The 19750-nt window shown below is 31.2% G+C and overlaps 1 protein-coding gene across 2 annotated transcripts in view; it reads left to right on the top strand.

Annotated features, from left to right (window-relative positions):
* Nucleotides 1–10384, top strand: part of LOC126880062 (sodium channel protein Nach-like) — a 72645-nt gene extending 62261 nt beyond the window's left edge. Inside the window, exons 5-7 of one of the 2 annotated variants that reach the window (XM_050643718.1) lie at nt 1142–1195; nt 1450–1593; nt 9103–10384. In XM_050643718.1, the coding sequence (XP_050499675.1) occupies nt 1142–1195; nt 1450–1593; nt 9103–9224 (320 nt within the window). In that variant the 3' untranslated portion in view covers nt 9225–10384. Of the gene's footprint in view, nt 1–1141; nt 1196–1410; nt 1594–9102 lie in introns of both variants that reach the window. The other variant, XM_050643717.1, reaches the window with a different exon arrangement.
* Nucleotides 10385–19750: the final 9366 nt, after the last annotated feature.

Raw genomic sequence — 19750 nt, 5'->3', positions numbered from 1 at the left:
ATAGTTACCTAAGACGAAATGTAACTCTCTTGCATTAAATATTAAACACAAAATCCCAAAAAAATACGTTCCTTTTTTAACTTGTAACACTGTTTTCCAAAAAACACGTGGTAACTTCCACAATAACTGAAATACAACTATATTGCGACGCTCTTCCATAAAATGTAATGCATGGGTTTGACAAAGTCAAACTGTTATAAGTCGCCATCTAGCGGTAATTACATGAGTGCAACTTCTGACAATTTTTCCCATAATAAATATTAACATTTAGAGTTGGTTAGAGGGTAAACCTCAAAAATGGTAATTTTTGAGTTGTTCTTCTTACAAACCAACGATTTATAAAAGTCTGTAGTCTGTGGCCTCTTTGTTGTGCTCTAGTCGTCCCAGTTTCTGCTCCGTAAAGTAATATGCTTTTTAGGTCTGGATCCCGCGTATGAAAAAAAAGTTGATTAATAGCAAGCTGATAATTTGTTAATAGCTTAAAGGTGTCTAGTCGGATAAACTTTGATATATGGGAACACTGGAACAGGGGCAGCTTTAATTGTGGAACAGGTTAAAAATTTGGAACGGTCACACAACGAAAACGGTACATTTATTTTGTCCGACAGAACAGACTTAAACTCTCCGAACAGAGATTAAACTCTCATGCAAAAATCAGACTGCTATTTATCACTTGTCATAATTCCTGTCATTTGACATATTCTACATGTTCCACTCATTAAAACGCCCATTTGGTGATAAAAAGCAGTCTGATTTTTGCATGAGAGTTTAATCTCTGTTCGAAGAGTTTAAGTCTGTTCCAAATTTTTAACCTGTTCCACAATTAAAACTGCCCCTGTTCCAGTGTTCCCATATATCAAAGTTTATCCGACTAGACACCCTTAAGCTATTAACAAATTTTCAGCTTGCTATTAATCAACTTTTTTTTCATACGCGGGATCCAGACCTATTTGACACAGTTATTGAATACATTGATTTTTGTTGTTTCTGATATTTCAGTTGCTTGCCATATTTTATTTAAAGCATTGAAGGCTAAAATTGTGCCTTCGTTATTCTTGCTTGATAGATACACATACAAGATACAAAATGTTCTTTAGAAAAAATAATAGTGTTAACGAATTTATTATTACATCCTTTATAGGTGAGGAAAAGGTATGTGACGTCAAAGGTCTACACTGTCTAGCAAAACACAAAGGTAAATAAGTTTAATTATTTATTTATTTATAGTTAATACAAATGACCTGGCCTCTTGAGACTAATCCAGGTCGTTTCCTGATGGGATTACAGTAGTTGATACACATAATTTTTATTTTAACAATTTTCTAATTTAATTTAACTAATTAATAATAAATAACGAATAAGTATTTACTATTATATTCACATAATCAAAAGCATTTGTAAAATTTTTAGAGAAACTAATATTTTTAAAAGAACAATGTTCTTGTATAGCCAACTGTGAAGAAGCTGTATATGTGGTCGAATTCCTAGATGAAAGAGAATGGTTTTTGGGTTCGAATCTCCAATGGGGAATGGTGGAATATCCCAAAATGCGTCTCAAGCGGGATGTTATATTTGGTTTTTCCGATTTATTAGGTAAGCAACTTTACAGACTTGTTAGTAGAATAGTTATTTTCCTAACAAGTGCAGAAAGTCATTCTTTTCCGCACGCGACTGCAGTTTGCCGAACGACGCGAAGCGGGAGTTCGGCAGGCAGTCGAGTGCGGAAAAGAGACTTTCTGCAAGAGTTAGGAACAATATTTTTTCTAAAAATCTTTAAAAAATTACCAAATCTTAATCAATTAATTTAATTAATATGAAAATACATACCCAAATTAATTCTTTGACAAGGTTGTCAAAACCAAACTTTCAGTAGTAATTGCACAAGAGCTCTAAAATTCTTTATTCATTTTAGAGATCGAGTGCAATTTGTTGCGATTATTTCATGAATAAAACTGTTCAAAACCAAAATTTTATTGTAATTTATTTATGTAAGTACAAATTAGTACAATTAAACAAACAGTTGTTATAAATATTAATTTGACGGTTGAAAGTCATCACTTTTATAATTTTTAAAACATTAATTGTCATTAATGTCACTGAATGTATTTTTTCGTAGCAACGAAGGGCATCTGACGTAATATACTTGACGACGGGAAATTATCAAAAATTATCGATTTAATTTAGATTTCTGTAGCTTTCTATTGGTCAGAATCTCCTATGAATGAAATAATCAGTAGTAATTGCACAAGAGCTCTGAAATTCTATATTAATTTCAGAGGTCGAGTGCAATTTGTTGCGATTATTTCATGAATAAAACTGTTCAAAACCAAAATTTTATTGTAATTTATTTATGTAAGTACCATTAAACACACAGTTTTTATAAATATTTGACGATTGAAAGTCATCACTTTTATAATTTTTAAAACATTAATTGTCATTAATGTCACTGAATGTATTTTTTCGTAGCAACGAAGGGCATCTGACGTAATATACTTAACGACGGGAGATTATCAAAAATTATCGATTTAATTCAGATTTCTGTAGCTTTCTATTGGTCAGAATCTCCTATGAATGAAATAATCAATATAATTAGTTAGCATGACGACGATCTTGGTTTCCATGACGATGATTCAAAACGACTGTTATTGTCTACCGATTTGACTTTCGAATATTATGTCAAAATAATTTTATTTCATCGAATTGTCACGTTAATTTCATTAAAACAGGAACACAATAAGATATATTTGAAATATATTAGTAAATAATATCTAAATATTAGTTTATTGCATGTATTATAATTACTTTAAGGCCATATTAACATATCTAAATTAACACGCGTGCGGAAAAGTAAAAACCGAGTGCGGAAAAGTAACACGCGTGCGGAAAAGTAACACGCGTGCGGAAAAATGAAACTTTCTAAACTAAAATGCGTGCGCGAAAGTAGACATTTTTGCACGCTCGTAGAAAAAATATTTATTATAGTTATTAAGGTACCAAGGGTATTATAAGGATATTATATAGCGTTATTATCTATAATACCTGTGGTGCCTTCAACGTTTAATGTCAGACTAAATATTCTTTATGCAGAAAATTTGAATGAATTTTATTAGTTTTCAAATAAGTACATTTACCAGCAATAGTCGTAACATAATTGTGGTAACCATAGTTTTACTTAAGTTGAAAATAAGAAAAATAACTAATCATACTTAATTAAATCAAACTTAACTTACTTCGAAATCATGTCATTATTTGTCAAATAATGACATTAATAAATAAATCCTCTAAATAAATTTCGAATCTTTTAACACTAACAAATCGTGAATAGTAAGCGCTACATACCATGACACTGGAACAGTCTTGCCTCAATCGGTCCAGGCTAAATTCCTACCATGTCTACTTAGCAGCAGACATTTTGCCTAGATATACAGGTAGTCATGAGGAACTGTACATACTCCTACAACGCGCTTACCTAGTATGGAGGCCCCTATGGGTATATCAAATTGCCATTAAAAAGTACCTGCTCCCATTATTTAATGATATGCAGGGTGAATGGTGAATTTTGACTATGTATATTCGTCATAACTTTTGAATGGTAAGTTCGATGTGTCTAATATTGTGGTCAAACGTTACATCACTACCATATAATCGACTAATTTATTCAAACTGAATAAAAATCTTTTTAAAAATTATAGTCCATTGAAATGTTACATTTAGTGTGCATTTCTTAGAGGAGTCAGTTTTATTTTGTTAATGTGTAGGGGGGTTCAGTATAAGCTTAAGTTCAAGTTTTTGGAGTTAAGGCCCTTGTCCCCCGGCCGCCATCTTGGAAAAAGGGGTGCAAAGGGCTTTCGCGCTGTATCTCGTAAACTAGCTACCCTACAGAAAATTTAATTTCACATAAAATGAAGCAAATTAAATTTTCTACAATTTTATATCTATTATTTTTTATCGTAAAGTGACCAACAAAAAAGTTATAAACAAAAATAAGAGAACATTTTGTAAGAAATTTCTTTTTGGAGGTTATAACTTTTTTTACGTTCATTTCACAATGAAATAACATCATAGCGATTTTGTAGAGGATTTTATAATAAACAATTTTCACTATAAAGTTGTTTAATTTTATTTATTATCTAGGTTTTACAGCGTTCCAAACTTGACCAGATTCTCGAATTCTCGTAGAAAAATAATGCTTTTCTATTAGTCCAGAAAGCCAATGCGCATCCGCTAGGAAAAATATTCTAATTCGGATTTTTTGCACAATCTTACTCAAAAAGGACTCCTTTTAACAAATTTGCATGTTGCCAGGACCAAAAGGTGGTCAAAAATTTTTTAAACGTTTTTTTTTGTTTTTTTCCTAAAATTATTTTTTTTGCATGGAAAAACGTTTTTTTAGGTTTTTTGGATCATTCCAAACAGAAAAGGTCTTTAGTGACTTTTCTCTAAAAATGATAGTTTTTGACATATAAGCGATTAAAAATTAAAAAATTGCGAAATCGGCCATTTTTAACCCTCGAAAACTATGTGAAAAACTGAAAATTTTAATGTTGTCAAGGTAGGTCGATATTCTTTAAACGTCGATTGATGAAATCCCGAAGAGTTTTTTGCAATACAATGTTCAAAACTCCTTTGTTTTTTAATTGCTAATCAAGCGTGCGCGACACTATTTTCCACCGACTGTATGGTGCAAATGAAAGGAATAAATTCGTTATTTCGTAAACCGGCGACTTTAAGGAAAAATCCCGAAATAGGTCGATTTTTTTTTAAGTTATGATATTATGGCATATATGGTATACTAGTGACGTCATCCATCTGGACGTGATGACGTAATCGATGATTTTTTTAAACGAGAATAGGGGTAGTGTGCTACCTCATTTGAAAGGTTCTTCAATTCTCTATTCAGTAATATAAACATTTCGCACACCTAGTTCAATAGTGCCACAAGTGCAAAACACAATATTCTCGAGAAATGAGCAAAACATTATGTAGTAAACGCGTTTTGCCCTGTAAATAATTTATTTTGAGAATGACTAGCTTCAAAATTACAATTTAGGTAGCAAATTATACACTTATTGGCTGGATCTTATTACAATTTATTAAAAATAAAACGTTATTATTATTTTGATAGTTATGGCGATATTGCATTCTGAAGAAAGTCATTTATAAAACGAGACCCAGGAGATACGGCGGCAATATAATGAAAAAATCAATTGATTTTTGCAGTTGTGGCCGTATTGAATTATATCGGTTGTATTGTGACAGTGTATATTATCGCCACATCTCTCTTGATTTTTGCAGTTGTGGCCGTATTGAACGTATTGAATTACATCGGTTTTATTGTGGCAGTGTATATTATCGCCACATCTACCAGTTATGGCCATATTGCATTTTCAAAACCTCCAAAAACGCTACAGTGAAATACCGAAGTAACTTACTTTATACTTATCCAAAACAATATTTTAGTTCAGGCTGTATTGCATTAGATGGGCCATTATATAGGCAATATTTTACAGCCTTAACCCAAAATTCGAATTTTTTGTAGTTGTGGCGCAATTGAACTAGGTGTGCGATTTACATAATTATTTATACAGGGTCTCCAAAAAATTTTTATTAAATTAAATTATTTGACACATAAAGAAGTAGAAGGACACCCTGTATAAATAATTATATAAATGTTTACATTACTGAATAGAGAATTGAAGAACCTTTCGGATGAGCTACCACACGACCCCTATTCTCATTTAAAAAAATCATCGATTACGTCATCACGCCCAGACGGATGACGTCACTAGTATACCATATATGCCACAATATCATAACTTAAAAATAAAAATCGACCTGTTTCGGGATTTTTCCCTAAAGTCGCCGGTTTACGAAATAACGAATTTATTCCTTTCATTTGCACCATACTGTCGGTGGAAAATAGTGTCGCGCACGCTTGATTAGCAATTAAAAACCAAAGGTGTTTTGAATATTGTATTGCAAAAAACTCTTCGGGATTTCATCAATCGATGTTTAAAGAATATCTACCTACCTTGGAACATTAAAATTTTCAGTTTTTGACATAGTTTTCCAGGGTTAAAAATGTCCAATTTCGCAATTTTTCAATTTTTAATCGCTTATATGTCCAAAGCTATCATTTTTAGAGAAAAGTCACTAAAGACCTTTTCTGTTTGGAATTATCCAAAAAACCTAAAAAAACTTTTTCCCATGCAAAAAGAATAATTTTGGGAAATAAACAAAAAAAAAACGTTTAAAAAATTTTTGACCACCTTTTGGTCCTGGCAACATGCAAATTTGTTAAAAGGAGTCCTTTTTGAGTAAGATTGTGCAAAAAATCCGAATTAGAATATTTTTCCTAGCGGATGCGCAGTGGCTTTCTGGACTATATCTATATATTAGACGAGCGGCATTAACCGTTATGCCAACCATGAAAATCAAATTGAAGGTGAATGATCAATTTTGGTCTATTTTTATGTTTTCGAGGTCGCTGAATCCGAATATGAAGTTTATTTTTATCTAGAGTTGGTGGAACATGTTAAAAACATAAATTTTATACAAAAATGCCAAAAATCAATTTTGATGATTTTTAAAATTTACCTCGCTGTATCTTGGGTCGCTGTAAATATTTCCTTTTAAAAATTTTACTATGCCATCTTTGAAGTATGTAGATAACAATGAAATTTGTCCAAAATGTTTATACACATTAAAAAAGGAGTTGTTAATTTATTAACATTTTGTCATCATATTTCGTTAGTTTCATGTTTACTTAAAAAAGTTGAGTGACAAACTTTTTAGTTTATAATTTTAACCAACACAACAATAAAATATAATTCATGAAGAAGTTTTTTGGAAAATTTTAAGTCAAAATATATAATAGGAAAAAAGTTATGTTACTTCATATACAAGCGGCACACCAAAAAAAGAGGCTTATATTTCGAGATCCTGACCACGGTGTGGCGAATGGCTAATTTTTATCATACTTTATGATCTTGATATCAAAAATCGTTTTTTTGCTCTGCTTAAGAATTTTGCATTTTGCGGTTGCGTCATTCTTCTTCTGAAGCGGCGAATTTATCCTCAAACAACTTCTTGGGCCTTTTCTATATATGCTTAGAGTTATACGTTTTATAGTGGGAAGAAAGGTCAAAAACAGATTAATAATAGCATAGGAATGTTAAAATCATAATAAATTGTATGAATAAAAAATATCTATAGATAGAAAAGTAAGCCTAACTTTTGTTTTTATTGGCTCCCTATGAGCATTCGAGAATCTGGTCAAGTTTGGAGCGCTGTAAAACCTATATAAATAAATAGAATTAAACAACTTTATAGTGGAAATTGTTCGTTGAAAAACCCTCTACAAAATTGCTATAATGTTATTTTATTTTAAAATGAACTGAAAAAAAGTTATAACATCCAAAAGGAAACTTGTTAAAAAAAATTTACATATTTTTGGTTATATCTTTTTTGTTGGTCACTTGACGATAAAAAGTAATAGAAACAAAATTGTGGAAAATTTAATTTTCTACATTTTATGTTGAATCAGATTTTCCGTAGGGTTGGTAGTTTACGAGATATAGCGCGAAACCCCTTTGCACCCCATTTCCAAGATGACGACCGGGGGACAAGGATGGCGACCCCAAAAACTTGAACTTAAGCTTCTACTGATCCCCTCTACACATTAAAGAAATAAAATTGACTCCTCTAAGAAATGCAAGGTACGGCCTAAAAAATGTAACATTTTAATGGACTATTAGATCTTTTGTTCATAGAAAAAATTTTACCATGCACACAGTTTCTGAAAACTCTGAAAGAATTTTAGAAATTAGAAAAATAGGCAAATAAAATGGCATTTTCGTTTTTTTTATAAATTATTGTTTCTCTACCTATACAGGGTGTCCAGAAATTCTCCCGACAAACGAAAACCGAAGATTCTTCAGATAATTTTAATTTAACCCAATTCACCTAGTCCGAAAATGCTTCCTAAGGGAGTTAGAGCTCTTTGAAGATGGCGTCTTGGAATTAATTTTTCTTAAATATCTCCAGAACGCTTTTATTTAGAAAAACGAAAACTGGTACTCTTATTTAATTTCTAGAGATAAACCGACTCCATCAATTACGAATTTCTAGTACCGGTCATAAACTCACGTTTTGGGTAAGGCAACGGTTATTTTATCGCATACCTTTTTTGTCTTTAACTTCTAAGCATTTATGATATTGGATTATTAAATTGTAACATATTCTAGTACTAAAAGGTCGGTAAGGTCTTGCTTTAAGTCGGTAGGATTCACCGTTTTCTAGAAAAATCGATTTGAAAATTTTTCGTTTTTTGAATTGGAAAAAAATTTGAAAATTAAAAAAAAATACGGTGTTTTTTACCTACTTAAAGCAAGAGTATCTTTTAGTACTAGAATACCTCATAATTTAATCATCAAGTGTCAAAAATGCTTAAAAATTACAGACAAAAATGTTATGCGATAAAATAACCGTTGACCTACCCAAAACGAACGCATATGACCCGTACTAGAATTTTGCAATTGAGGAAATCGATTTATCTCTGGAAGACAAATAAGTTTACCAGTTTTCGTTTTTCTAAATAGTTTTTTTTTGAAAATTTTTTTTTCAAATTCAGCCAACGAAAAATTTTCAAATCGATTTTTCTAGAAAACGGTGCATCCTACCGACTTAAAGCAAGAGTACCTTTTAATACTATAATACCTCACAATTTAATAATCCAGTATCAGAAATGCTTAGAAGTTAAAGACAAACAAGTTATGCGATAAAATAACCGTTTCCCTACCCAAAACGGGCGCCTATGACTGGTACTAGAAATTCGTAATTGATGGAATCGATTTATCTCTGGAAATTAAATAAGCGTACTAGTTTTCGTTTTTCTAAATAGAAGTGTTCTGTAGATATCTAAGAGCAACTAATTCCAAGACGGCATCTTCAAAGAGTTCTAGCTCCCTTAGGAAGCATATTCGAACTAGGTGAATTGGGTTAAATTTTCTTAAAATTATCTGAAGAATCTTCGGTCTGCGTTTGTCGGGAGGGCTTCTGGACACCCTGTATAACATACTCATTTTCTTTACTTTTTTTTAGTATACATTGGCGGTATGGCTGGTCTCTTTCTAGGATGCAGTGTCCTTAGTTTTATTGAAATTGTATATTTTTTCACCCTACGATTATTCTGGTTTATAGTTAGATATGACAGAAATAAGTAAAACTCATAAAACTTGCTGTTTGGATTTCGAATTGAGAAGTTACTGAAGAGGGAAGTATGTAAATTGTATTAACATTTTTATTATAAATGTTTACGTGAAAATGAATCCATCATGAATGTAAATAGTATATTGTACAACAAGAGAGAAAAAAGACATATTTCTCACGAGCGCAGAAATTTGTTGGTACTCGCCTAGTGCCTCGGCTCGTGCCGCAAATCAAGCGAGAGAGAAATATGTCCTTTTCTCTCGTGTTGTACACTGTACTTTTTCTATGGATGCGTTTTTGTCAAGAGTTCACACTTCAAAATTAAATAATTTAGGTGCTTTTAGGTATATTATATGCCTAAATTGAAATAAAATACATATATACACATAGGTATTTAATATGCTTAATATTTATATACTTTATTTATTTAAAATTATAATTCACAGTTGAACAGTCTTAGAAGATAATTTTTGATAAATTTTGACAAGCTTGAACACATTTTGTTTGACAAAAATAATTGTGTTTGTATTGTGCATGTTACCATGGAAATGGCGATCATATGTATGTAAACCGGCGGTGAACCCGTGAGAAAAAATATTTCTCACTGCAATGGCCGACTTTTCCCACTGCCTGAGAAATTGGTTATTTTGAATGTATGTAAGTAGTGAGAGAAGTTGCACATTGTATAGCATCCATAGAAAAAATATTTTTATCAATATTGGTATATCAACACTTATATAGGTACGTAATAAATTCTTAATTTCAATTAACAAACAAAATACTTCTAAGTTAAATTTATAATAAAAATACAATAATTATAATAAATTATTGAAATAGATAGTTATTTACGTTACAAGACAGGAAAGTGGTGTTTTTCAGGTCGGGCCAAACAGATTCCAGGGCGAGCCGCAGGCGAGCTCTGGAAGCTTGGGGAGACCTGAAAAACACTAATTTTCGGTCGCGTGAAGAACAATATTTTTTTTAAGACCGACACTGTTATGTAAATTTAATTCTTTATTTTATTTTACTTTATACAATATAATGATTAACAAATACTAAAACCAGATACTGAATATAACTGCATAAACTGGATAAATAGACCGATCAAATAAAATTACAATACATGTAAATCAAAATGTAATTCCGTACAGGTTGGAATAAATTTTTTATTAAAGTTTAGGTCCAAACAAAAAATATTTTCAAGAAAGTATATGATCCATATGAGGGGATCATTGTTTAAATAATTAAAAATGGGTAATTTTTGCACAAAATTTACTTTTTTAATTGCTGCGGTAATTCGTGTTTTTATTAAGGATTTTACAATTTTTTTCTGCAAATATGAAGAAACAGTATTTTATATGAGACTTATAGGTCCAATTATACAATTAAGTTTGACCCTTCATTTATTTAAATAATTGTAAATCAAAATTGAAAAAACAAATTTCCAAAAAAATATGATTTGCAATATAAATAAGCACTATAAAATATCTTGTTTTGCAGAAAAAGTTGCACTATAATATAACTATAAATTGACAAAAAAAATTGGTCGATCAATATTAAGTAGTTTATGAGATATTTAATTTGTTTATAAAAAATTACAATTTTTTCAATGGCAAAAACGCGGTTGTTGCCGATAGAGTATACAAATTTTTAAGATCTCATTTGTTTTGCTTTTATGTATGTTTTCGATAAATGTATTGACAAATCAAAATTTCAATTAGACACCCTTCCAAAATGGCGTTTGAAAATTGGTGTAATTTGTTTAAAATTTATTTTTTTAATAACATGGCTGGGATTATAAATCTCGAAATTATTTTTCAACATTCGTATTCTTGGTAATTTTTGCCATATCCAAAAAATAATAAAAATTTTCTAGAAGCATTTTTGGCCGAGATAGCTTTTCTAAGTTTAAAAATTCATAATTTGTTTATTTATTAATATTAACATTTTAAAGTTCGTGAGTACATTTATCAACCCTACTACTTAACAATGTCATTTATACAGATAATCAAAATTGTAGAATATTTCGAAAAATGATGATTTCGTAGCACCCTAAATGAAAACTTTTTGTCTGAAAATTGGCGGAGGAGTTGTTTCCAATAATATCTGTTAATAATGGGCCAATTTCAATATTTTCTTTTAATTTGGGGTAGCATATGAAAATATTAGCATCTGCATTGCCCTTTTTGCTATAAGTAATCAATAATTAGTTATAAACAATTAATATAATTTTTTTCTCTAGTATTGTGATAAACAAAAGTTGGCACCAAAGATAATCACAAAACAATTTTTTTTTTAAAATTTAAGAAAATAAATTTTCCTTAAATAATCATAAAAACTTTTTTTTTTATACAAATCATTAGCAAAATCTCGCAAAGATAATGTGAATACAAAATATAATATATAAAAAAAAAATGGATGACCACCTCTACATAAATATACGTATATATAAGTGAATAAAAAATTAACAAATATATACACAATTTTTAGTGTATTACCTGTTAAAAAGATTATAAAATTAAATGTAAAATACATATACAGTGAGCACGTAAAGGTTGGAATTAATTTATGTTCTCGAGAATGGACAATTTTGGAAAATAACTCGAAACAGTTCAATTTTTATTTTTAAATTACGACTTTTTGGCATATGTATATAATACACGTGACGTGACCCATCTGGGCGTGATGACGTCATCGATGATTTTTTTAAATGAGAATGGGGGTCGTCTGATAGCTCATTTGAAAGGTAATTCAATCTTCTCTTCAGTAGTATAAACATCAACATAATTATTTATACAGGGTGTCCAAAAACATTTTTTTTGCATTAAATTTATTGCCATAAAAAGAATAATGTATGTAATTTATTTAATTCAAAATACATTTTACTGCTCTTAGAAAACAGAAAAAAATGTTTATTTGAAAACTAATCATCGTTTTTCGCTTAAATTAAAGGTTCAAACTGTTAAAAAGGCAGATGACTGGTTGCATTAATATTGAATTTAAACAAAAAACAATATTTATTTTTTAAATCAACATTTTTTTTGTTTTCTGAGAGCAGTAAAATGTATTTTGAATTAAATAAATTACATACATTCCTCTATGCCAATAAATTTAATTAAACATTTTTTGACACCCTGTAAGAATAATTATGTTAATGTTTATACTACTGAATAGAGAATTGAATTAGCTTTCAAATGAGCTATCACACGACACCTATTCTCATTTAAAAATATCATCGATTACGTCATCACGCACAGATGGGTGACATCACTAGTATGATATATATGGCAAAAGTCGCAATTTAAAAATAAAAATTGAACTGTTTCGGGATTTTTTCCAAAAACGTCCATTCTCGAGAAACTGAATTCATTCCAACCTTTACGTGCTCACTGTATATTTTAATATTGTACAAAGCAAAAAGACTTTAACACATTTTTAATGCTAATTCAGTATTAGTTTGTTAATTTTTTGTATAAAAAATCTTTTGTGTCAATTTTTATTCTTCACATCTAGAGAAAAAAATATGAAAAAAACATGTGTTAAAAGTGTCATTTCGATATTAATATTTTTGTAAGTTTCCATAAAATAAAAAAAACATTGAAATTGGTCCATTATTAACGAAGATATTGCAAAGTACTATTGCACCACTCTTCATGCAAAAAGTTTTCAGTTAAGGTCGCTACGCAAATCATTATTTTTTAAAATATTCTAAAATTTTAACTCTATGTATAAATGACATTGTTAAGTAGTAGGTTTGATAGATGTACTCACCAACTTTAAAATGTTGATATTGATAAATAAACAAATTATGAATTTTTAAACTTGGAAAAGCTATCTCGGCAAAAACTGGATCTAGAATTTTTTTTTCTTTTGTAAGTGTGTCAAAAACTACCAGGAACACGAATATCGAAAAAAAAAAATTTTTTTCAAAAGTTTTAATCCCGGTGATGTTCTTAAAAAAAATTTTAAACAAATTACACCAATTTTCAAACGTCATTTTGAACGGGTGTTTAATTAAAATTTTAATTTGTCAATACATTTATCGAAAACATAAATTAAGGCAAAAATAATGAAACCTTAAAAACTTGGATACTTTATCGGCAACAACCGCGTTTTTGCAATTGAAAAAATGGTAATTTTTTATAAACAAATTAAATCTCTCATTAACTACTCAATATTTATCAACCAATTCTTAAATGCAAATTATATTTTTTTGGAAATTTGTTTTTCAATTTTGATTTAAAATTATTTAAATAAATTAAGGGTCAAATTTAATTTAGTAAGTCTCATATAAAAGACTGTTTCTTAATCTTTGCAGGAAAAAATTGTAAAATCCTTAATAAAAATAAGAATGGCCGCGGCAGTTAAAAAAGTAAATTTTCTGCAAAAATTACCAATTTTTAATTATTTAAACAATGATCCCCTCATATGAATCATTTACTTTCTTGAAAATATCTTTTGTCTTGATCTAATCTTTAATAAAAAATTTATTTCAACCTGTACGGAATTACATTTTGATTTTTTTTATTTTATTGGTCTAAAATAGGTATTTACTTTTGAATCTTATGCTTGAATCTTAAATGCTAGGAATTGCTAAATTTTTTGTAGTGGTATTAACAAAATTAGTTCTTATCTCTTATCTTAAAATTAAAATCGCCATTCAATAAAATATAGGGACCGGAAAAGCTTTTGCCGGTCATTAACGTTCACTTTGCGGTTTTGACTCGCAAAACGGTATTTTCTGGGCAAAAAATTATCCAGAAAGTGTACATTTTCTGGTCGGTCTTAAAACAAGTATTTCAATAATTTTATTTTTATTTATTTAATATTTATTTAGTATTAAAAAATACTACAATAAACTATATTGTTTCGAACAGTCAACACTTTCTGATTGAAATAAAAATGTTCCATATTGTGTTTTATTTTAACCTACAAATAAAACCCATAAAAATATTTTACAGTAGCATCTTATCCAGATGGATAAGGGGTGATCTAATAGGTCCAGGAATAATATTCAAACGCTGTATTTAAAAAAAATATTAAATGACACAATGACCACATAAGCTGAATGACAACAAATAGGGTAGTCAGGACAGCGAGAGACGATTCGCCAATAGAAAGACGATCAGTGGGAAGACCACGACAACACGACAACTTACTAGAGGCACATTGAAAAAAAAAAGACAGAGTCATGTCTATACAAAAAGAAGAAGAAGAGAAGAAGAAGACATTCATGATCATGGAATCTACACTCCTAGCGGAGTAATTGCCACCCTCTTTGGGCTCTTCTTATTTATTTGTCGCGGGAAATCAGTCCGCATTAACATTTTGGTTTTACAATTGATTGTGTGACTTGGCATCTCCTACAGTTTTTCTCCATTCGTTCCAGTTTTTGCTTATGGTTACCCATTCTCTGGCAGAGAATGGGAGAAATCATATATTATCCTCTTCAAATTACTCACCTCGGCAGTATCTACACTTCTCCAGCTCATTTTCTAATACTAGAGCACTAAGAACCATTCGTTACTTAAAAAACGTAGGAAACTATGGAACTGAGCAGGGTCGGAACTAGGGAGGGGGCAAGGGGGCACGTGCCCCCGGCGGCAAATTCGAGGGGGTGGCAAATTTTTTTGCAAACGGCAAAAAACCGATTTAAACGGTTTCAAATAACTTGAGTAGTAAGACAATAGTTATTTATGATATGTGTTTAAAGTACACGTTTAAGGCACGCATGTGAAAGTTTGCAGAATGAGCGATAGCGAGTTCTGCAATTCACATGAGTGCCTTAAAAATGTACTTTTTAACACGCATCTCATACAATATTTTTTCTACAAACGTAATTACAGGACAATATCTACAAAAACTTTTACTTGAACGTGACTGACATTCCATTTTTATATTTTTTTGACATTACATCAAAATTGTCTATACGGTCAATACGAACTGCAGTGCCTTAAAAATATTTTAAAGCACTAGTGCCTTAAAGTAGCATTTTTAACGCTCGTATGGAGTGTTAAAAATTGCATTTTTAACACGGTTGTAGAAAAACAACATTATGCTAAATTAGTAAGTACCATAAATTTTTTAAACACCTTTGTACTGACCGCGAACATTTGCATTCATAGCATTTTGTTGTTTCTAGTATTACCAATTGAAAATGATTGATTATGTGCAGAAGTTTCTTCAAAACGACGATTTAACAGTTGATCAGGCTGCAAAACACGTTCAGGGACTTCTGCAATGTATTAAATCTTCTAGAGATTTTTCGCCACAAGAAGCCCTTGATGAAGCTAAGTCTCTTGCTAGTTTAAACGACGTATCTGAATAATTTAAGGAGAAAAGAAAAAGGAAGAAGAAAGCCATGTTTGACGAACTATGTGATGACGAAGTTGTCAACAGTTCCCAAGAAGACTTATTCAAAAGTTCAATGCTAGAAATCACTGACAGATTGGTAGTAGAGTTAAGTACTAGATTCAAAGCTTTGGAAAATGCCAATGAAAAGTTTGGATTTTTGAATGGATATCGAATTAATGAAATGGACATCTCTGATCTTAAGGTGAAGGAAGGCCTACAAGAAAGACATGAACACAAAAGACTTTGTATTTGAAATTGAAAGTTTCAAGAACCATGCTTTGGCAGTAGATCCTAACTTGAAGGATGCAAATGCTTCAACAACTCTTGACATAATTTTGAAAAATAAGCTTGATGAGGGTTATCCCAATATCACAACAGGACTACAAATATCTCTAACTATTCCAGTATCAGTTGCCTCGGGAGAAAGAAGTTTTAGCAAATTAAAAATAGTAAAAAACTATCTAAGAAATTCAATGGAGCAACAAAGGCTCACTGATTTAAGCATCGTAGCTATTGAGCACAAACGTGCATCTTCCATTAGTTTTAATGACGTAATACAAGTATTTGCTTCTAAAAAGCCGTAAAATACAATTACCTTTGTAAGGTGGTTTATGAGTAAAGAAAGTTAGTATACCTAGCCCTATTTTTTGTGGATTTGCCGTAATAAAGTATATAGTAATGTTGCAAATTTGTAATAACTAAGTATATTTTTGAAACTCAAAATATACAATTAAATTCATTCCTTCCAATAAAACTGTATGTACTATTTTTTTTATTTACCAACACCTATGCTATGATTTACATCCATTTTTTCAATAAAGGGGTCGGCAAGTTTAAACTTGCCCCCCTTACGGAGTAGCCTAGATCCGGCCCTGGAACTGAGTCCTGTTTCAGACCATAGTACCGGAGACAATAAATACTGAAAAGTAGTTTCTCTAGTAACAAAAAAAAATTTCTTCGTATCATATCAGATTTATCCGACCCGACGTTGGTGATCATCATTGCGAAGGCTTCTCAATCCCTAATAACACAAAACATTCCAGGAATGTTCCTAGAAGGTACACACAGGACATTGAAAACATTCCTGGAATGTCCCCAAAAGTACACGAACGTCCTTGGAAAGTTCCAGGAAAGTGCTGTGTCAGTATTTTAAACATTCCTTGAATGTCTTGTTGGAACATTCCATGAATGTCTACGAATGTTCTTTGAACATTCACAGTATATTTTTTAGACTGAATGTCTTGTTGAAACATTCCATGAATGTCTACGAATGTTCTTAGGACATTCAAAGTATATTTTTTAGACATTCTCTGAAATATATTGTCAGTGATGTGACAATACCTCCTATATGTTTTTTCATGAGTTTTGCAGGAGGCGAAAAACATTTTTTAAGGTCACCTTCTGTTTTCATGCGTAAGTTTTGACTTGTTTTGAAGTAAATAGATAGTTGAATTTACTACAAAACAAGTCAAAAATATATGAAAACAGGAGGTGGTCCAAACAAGTTTTTCATCTCCTACAAAATTCATGAAAAAGCAGATAGGAGGTATTGTCACATCACCGACGTTATACCAGAAGTATATGTGGCCATACCAAATAATACATCTTTGATGAATATAAACATTTTTATTGCACAAAATCTTGTCATATATTTTTTCCATAATCATCACTACGATGACGATTCATTGTATTGGATTGTACATTACAATTACAATCTGGTCGTAACTCTGACCAACGAGCAATTTTAATTTAACCTAAATTACTACTGTTCCTTAAAATGAAGAGCTTACCCCATAGCGTCTCTTATCTAATCTAACAGGCACACAAGCACTATGCTCTGCTTTTCTAACCGCACTATTCTCACATACACAGCAGGCGCGGATCCAAGGGGGGTCAATGGGGTCAATTGCCCCCTCCTTGAGACTTCGCATTGTGTCGCCTTTTTTTAAGAAAGAGATAATTACGATTGAAAATAAATAGTGAGTTTTGTGTACTGTTGACAACTGAATAACGGAATGAAACATAAAACAGAATTCTTTCTCCAAAGTACGTGTTCTCGGTCTTACTGTATGATGTCGAGTCTTGGACTGTGAATAAAATCGACTACTTACCTAAATCGCCTTGAGGCTTTCGAAATGTGGTTCTATAGAAGAAAAAGTATCTTGGGTGAAGAAGATTCGAAACTCACAGTACTAGAACGTCTCATCAAGACTACTGAGATTATAGTATATAGAGTATAGAGCATCAAGAAGAGAAAAGTGGAGTATTTTGGACATGTAATGAGAAGTTTCAAATATAGGTTGCTACAAAATATTATGCAAGTGAAAATAGAAGGCAAACGCAGTCCAGTACGAAAAAGCACTTCGTGGTTGATTTAGGGTGGCAGTGAATAAAATTAAGATAGCTATGAAAGTAACCAACGTTATGAAAGGACATGGTACATAAAGAAAAATAAAGTAACAGCCCATACCGAAAGAGAATCCTGCGTACGCGAGTGACGAGAAAATTTTTATTTCATTGCCCCCTCCTTGCAAGGTTGCTGGATCCGCCGTTGATGCACAGGCACACAAGCATTATCCTCTGCTTTTCACTATCACCTATCACTCAAACTAGTTCAAAAGGCTTTGTCCTCTTCAATCTTCTAGTTTGCCCAGTAGTATCGAGGAGCTGGATTTCCTCAATATTCTTGTAGGTACTTACGAAGTTGTTGCTTGTGACTTCCAACTTTACCCCAACTTTAAAAACAAATCCAGCTGTAAAATATTTATGTGCCTGAAGGCTTTTGTATGCTTTCATCTGCTGCTTAGAGTAGTAATTGTGAGACTCCACCAGATATGTATAAATATCTATAATAGTAATTTGGTGGAATGCACTTTATGGTAAAATCCAATTCTGACTGAATTGTTTATGGATCTAAATCCCCAATTATTTTCAGCTTCAATAAATATCTAAAACAATAAAAGAAATAATGTTATTGCTTGCAAAATTCATCAATATTGATAAATATCAGTATATACCTTTCTCCAAACATCTGGAGTTTCCAATAATAATTTCCTTAAATAATCACATTGCAGTGTGGTAAAGTTTATAAAGTTCACAAAATACAGCAAACGAAATCCAAATGAATCCAAAATAGACAAAATACGACGATAAACAATAAAATGAAATGATATTACAAACATAACCTCTGTAACCTGTAACTTTTTGTATGCCAACCAGAACCAGAAGTCACGTGGTTTGGATTGCCTAAATACATATATACATGCGCGGCAAATTTGAAAATGAATGCAAATTGAATAGTAAATGGCCTCTCTTAAAATATAGAACATTGTAGTATGTTCATAGAATGTCTTGTGGTAACATTCCACCAATAACTTAATCAGATATTCACCGAATGTTCCTTGAATATCCAGGATATTCAAACATTAATAGAACTTTGATAGTACATTCCTGGAATGTTTTGTGTTGTTAGGGATGTATGTACCTTACAATTATTGTCGTGCATTTGATATCTTTTTTAACCAAAAACTTGTTTTCTTCCTACACTTCTACCTCTATTTTGCCTTTAAGGATCAGTAGTTGTAGAATTCTCTATGGATTTCTTCTCACTAGAATATATCGCAGATAAGATATTTTACGGTGTCTAACTGTCTTTAGCAGCTCTCTATCTTTGTTGATCCTCCTTAAAACTTCCTTATTAGTTTTTCTTGCTGTCCAAGGTATCTTCAGCATCCGTCTATGAATACACATTTCCAATGTTTTAATTCTATTCGTAATGGACACTTTTAGTGTCCAAATTTGTGCACCATACAAAAGTACAGACCAAACATAGCACTTAACCACTCTTGGTCTTATTTGTAATCTGAGATGATTATTGCAGAGAAATGACTTCATTTTCATAAAAGTAGTTTTAGTCATTGCTATTCTGCGTTTTATTTTTATAAAAAAAGTACTAATAAATAGGGAACAAAAGATATCAACCAAGCAAGCTTAAAACGCAAAGAGAAGAAAACTTTTAAGTAGGTGATGAAATAAGGCCTTGATCATCGAAATGAGCCTCCATGGCAGCGCCTGAAGCCACAATAATGACAAGGGATTGAAGTTAAAGATAAAGGATCGGGGGTGATCGTTCTCAGCAGAACACTCTAGAAACGTAACCTAGGAAGAAAGGCCACCAGCAAAATAA

Source organism: Diabrotica virgifera, chromosome 2 (genome assembly GCF_917563875.1).
Source record: "Diabrotica virgifera virgifera chromosome 2, PGI_DIABVI_V3a".
In the NCBI taxonomy this organism is placed as follows: domain Eukaryota; kingdom Metazoa; phylum Arthropoda; class Insecta; order Coleoptera; family Chrysomelidae; genus Diabrotica; species Diabrotica virgifera.
Note: the sequence above shows the minus strand (reverse complement) of the source record. Positions and strands in the feature narration are given on the sequence as shown.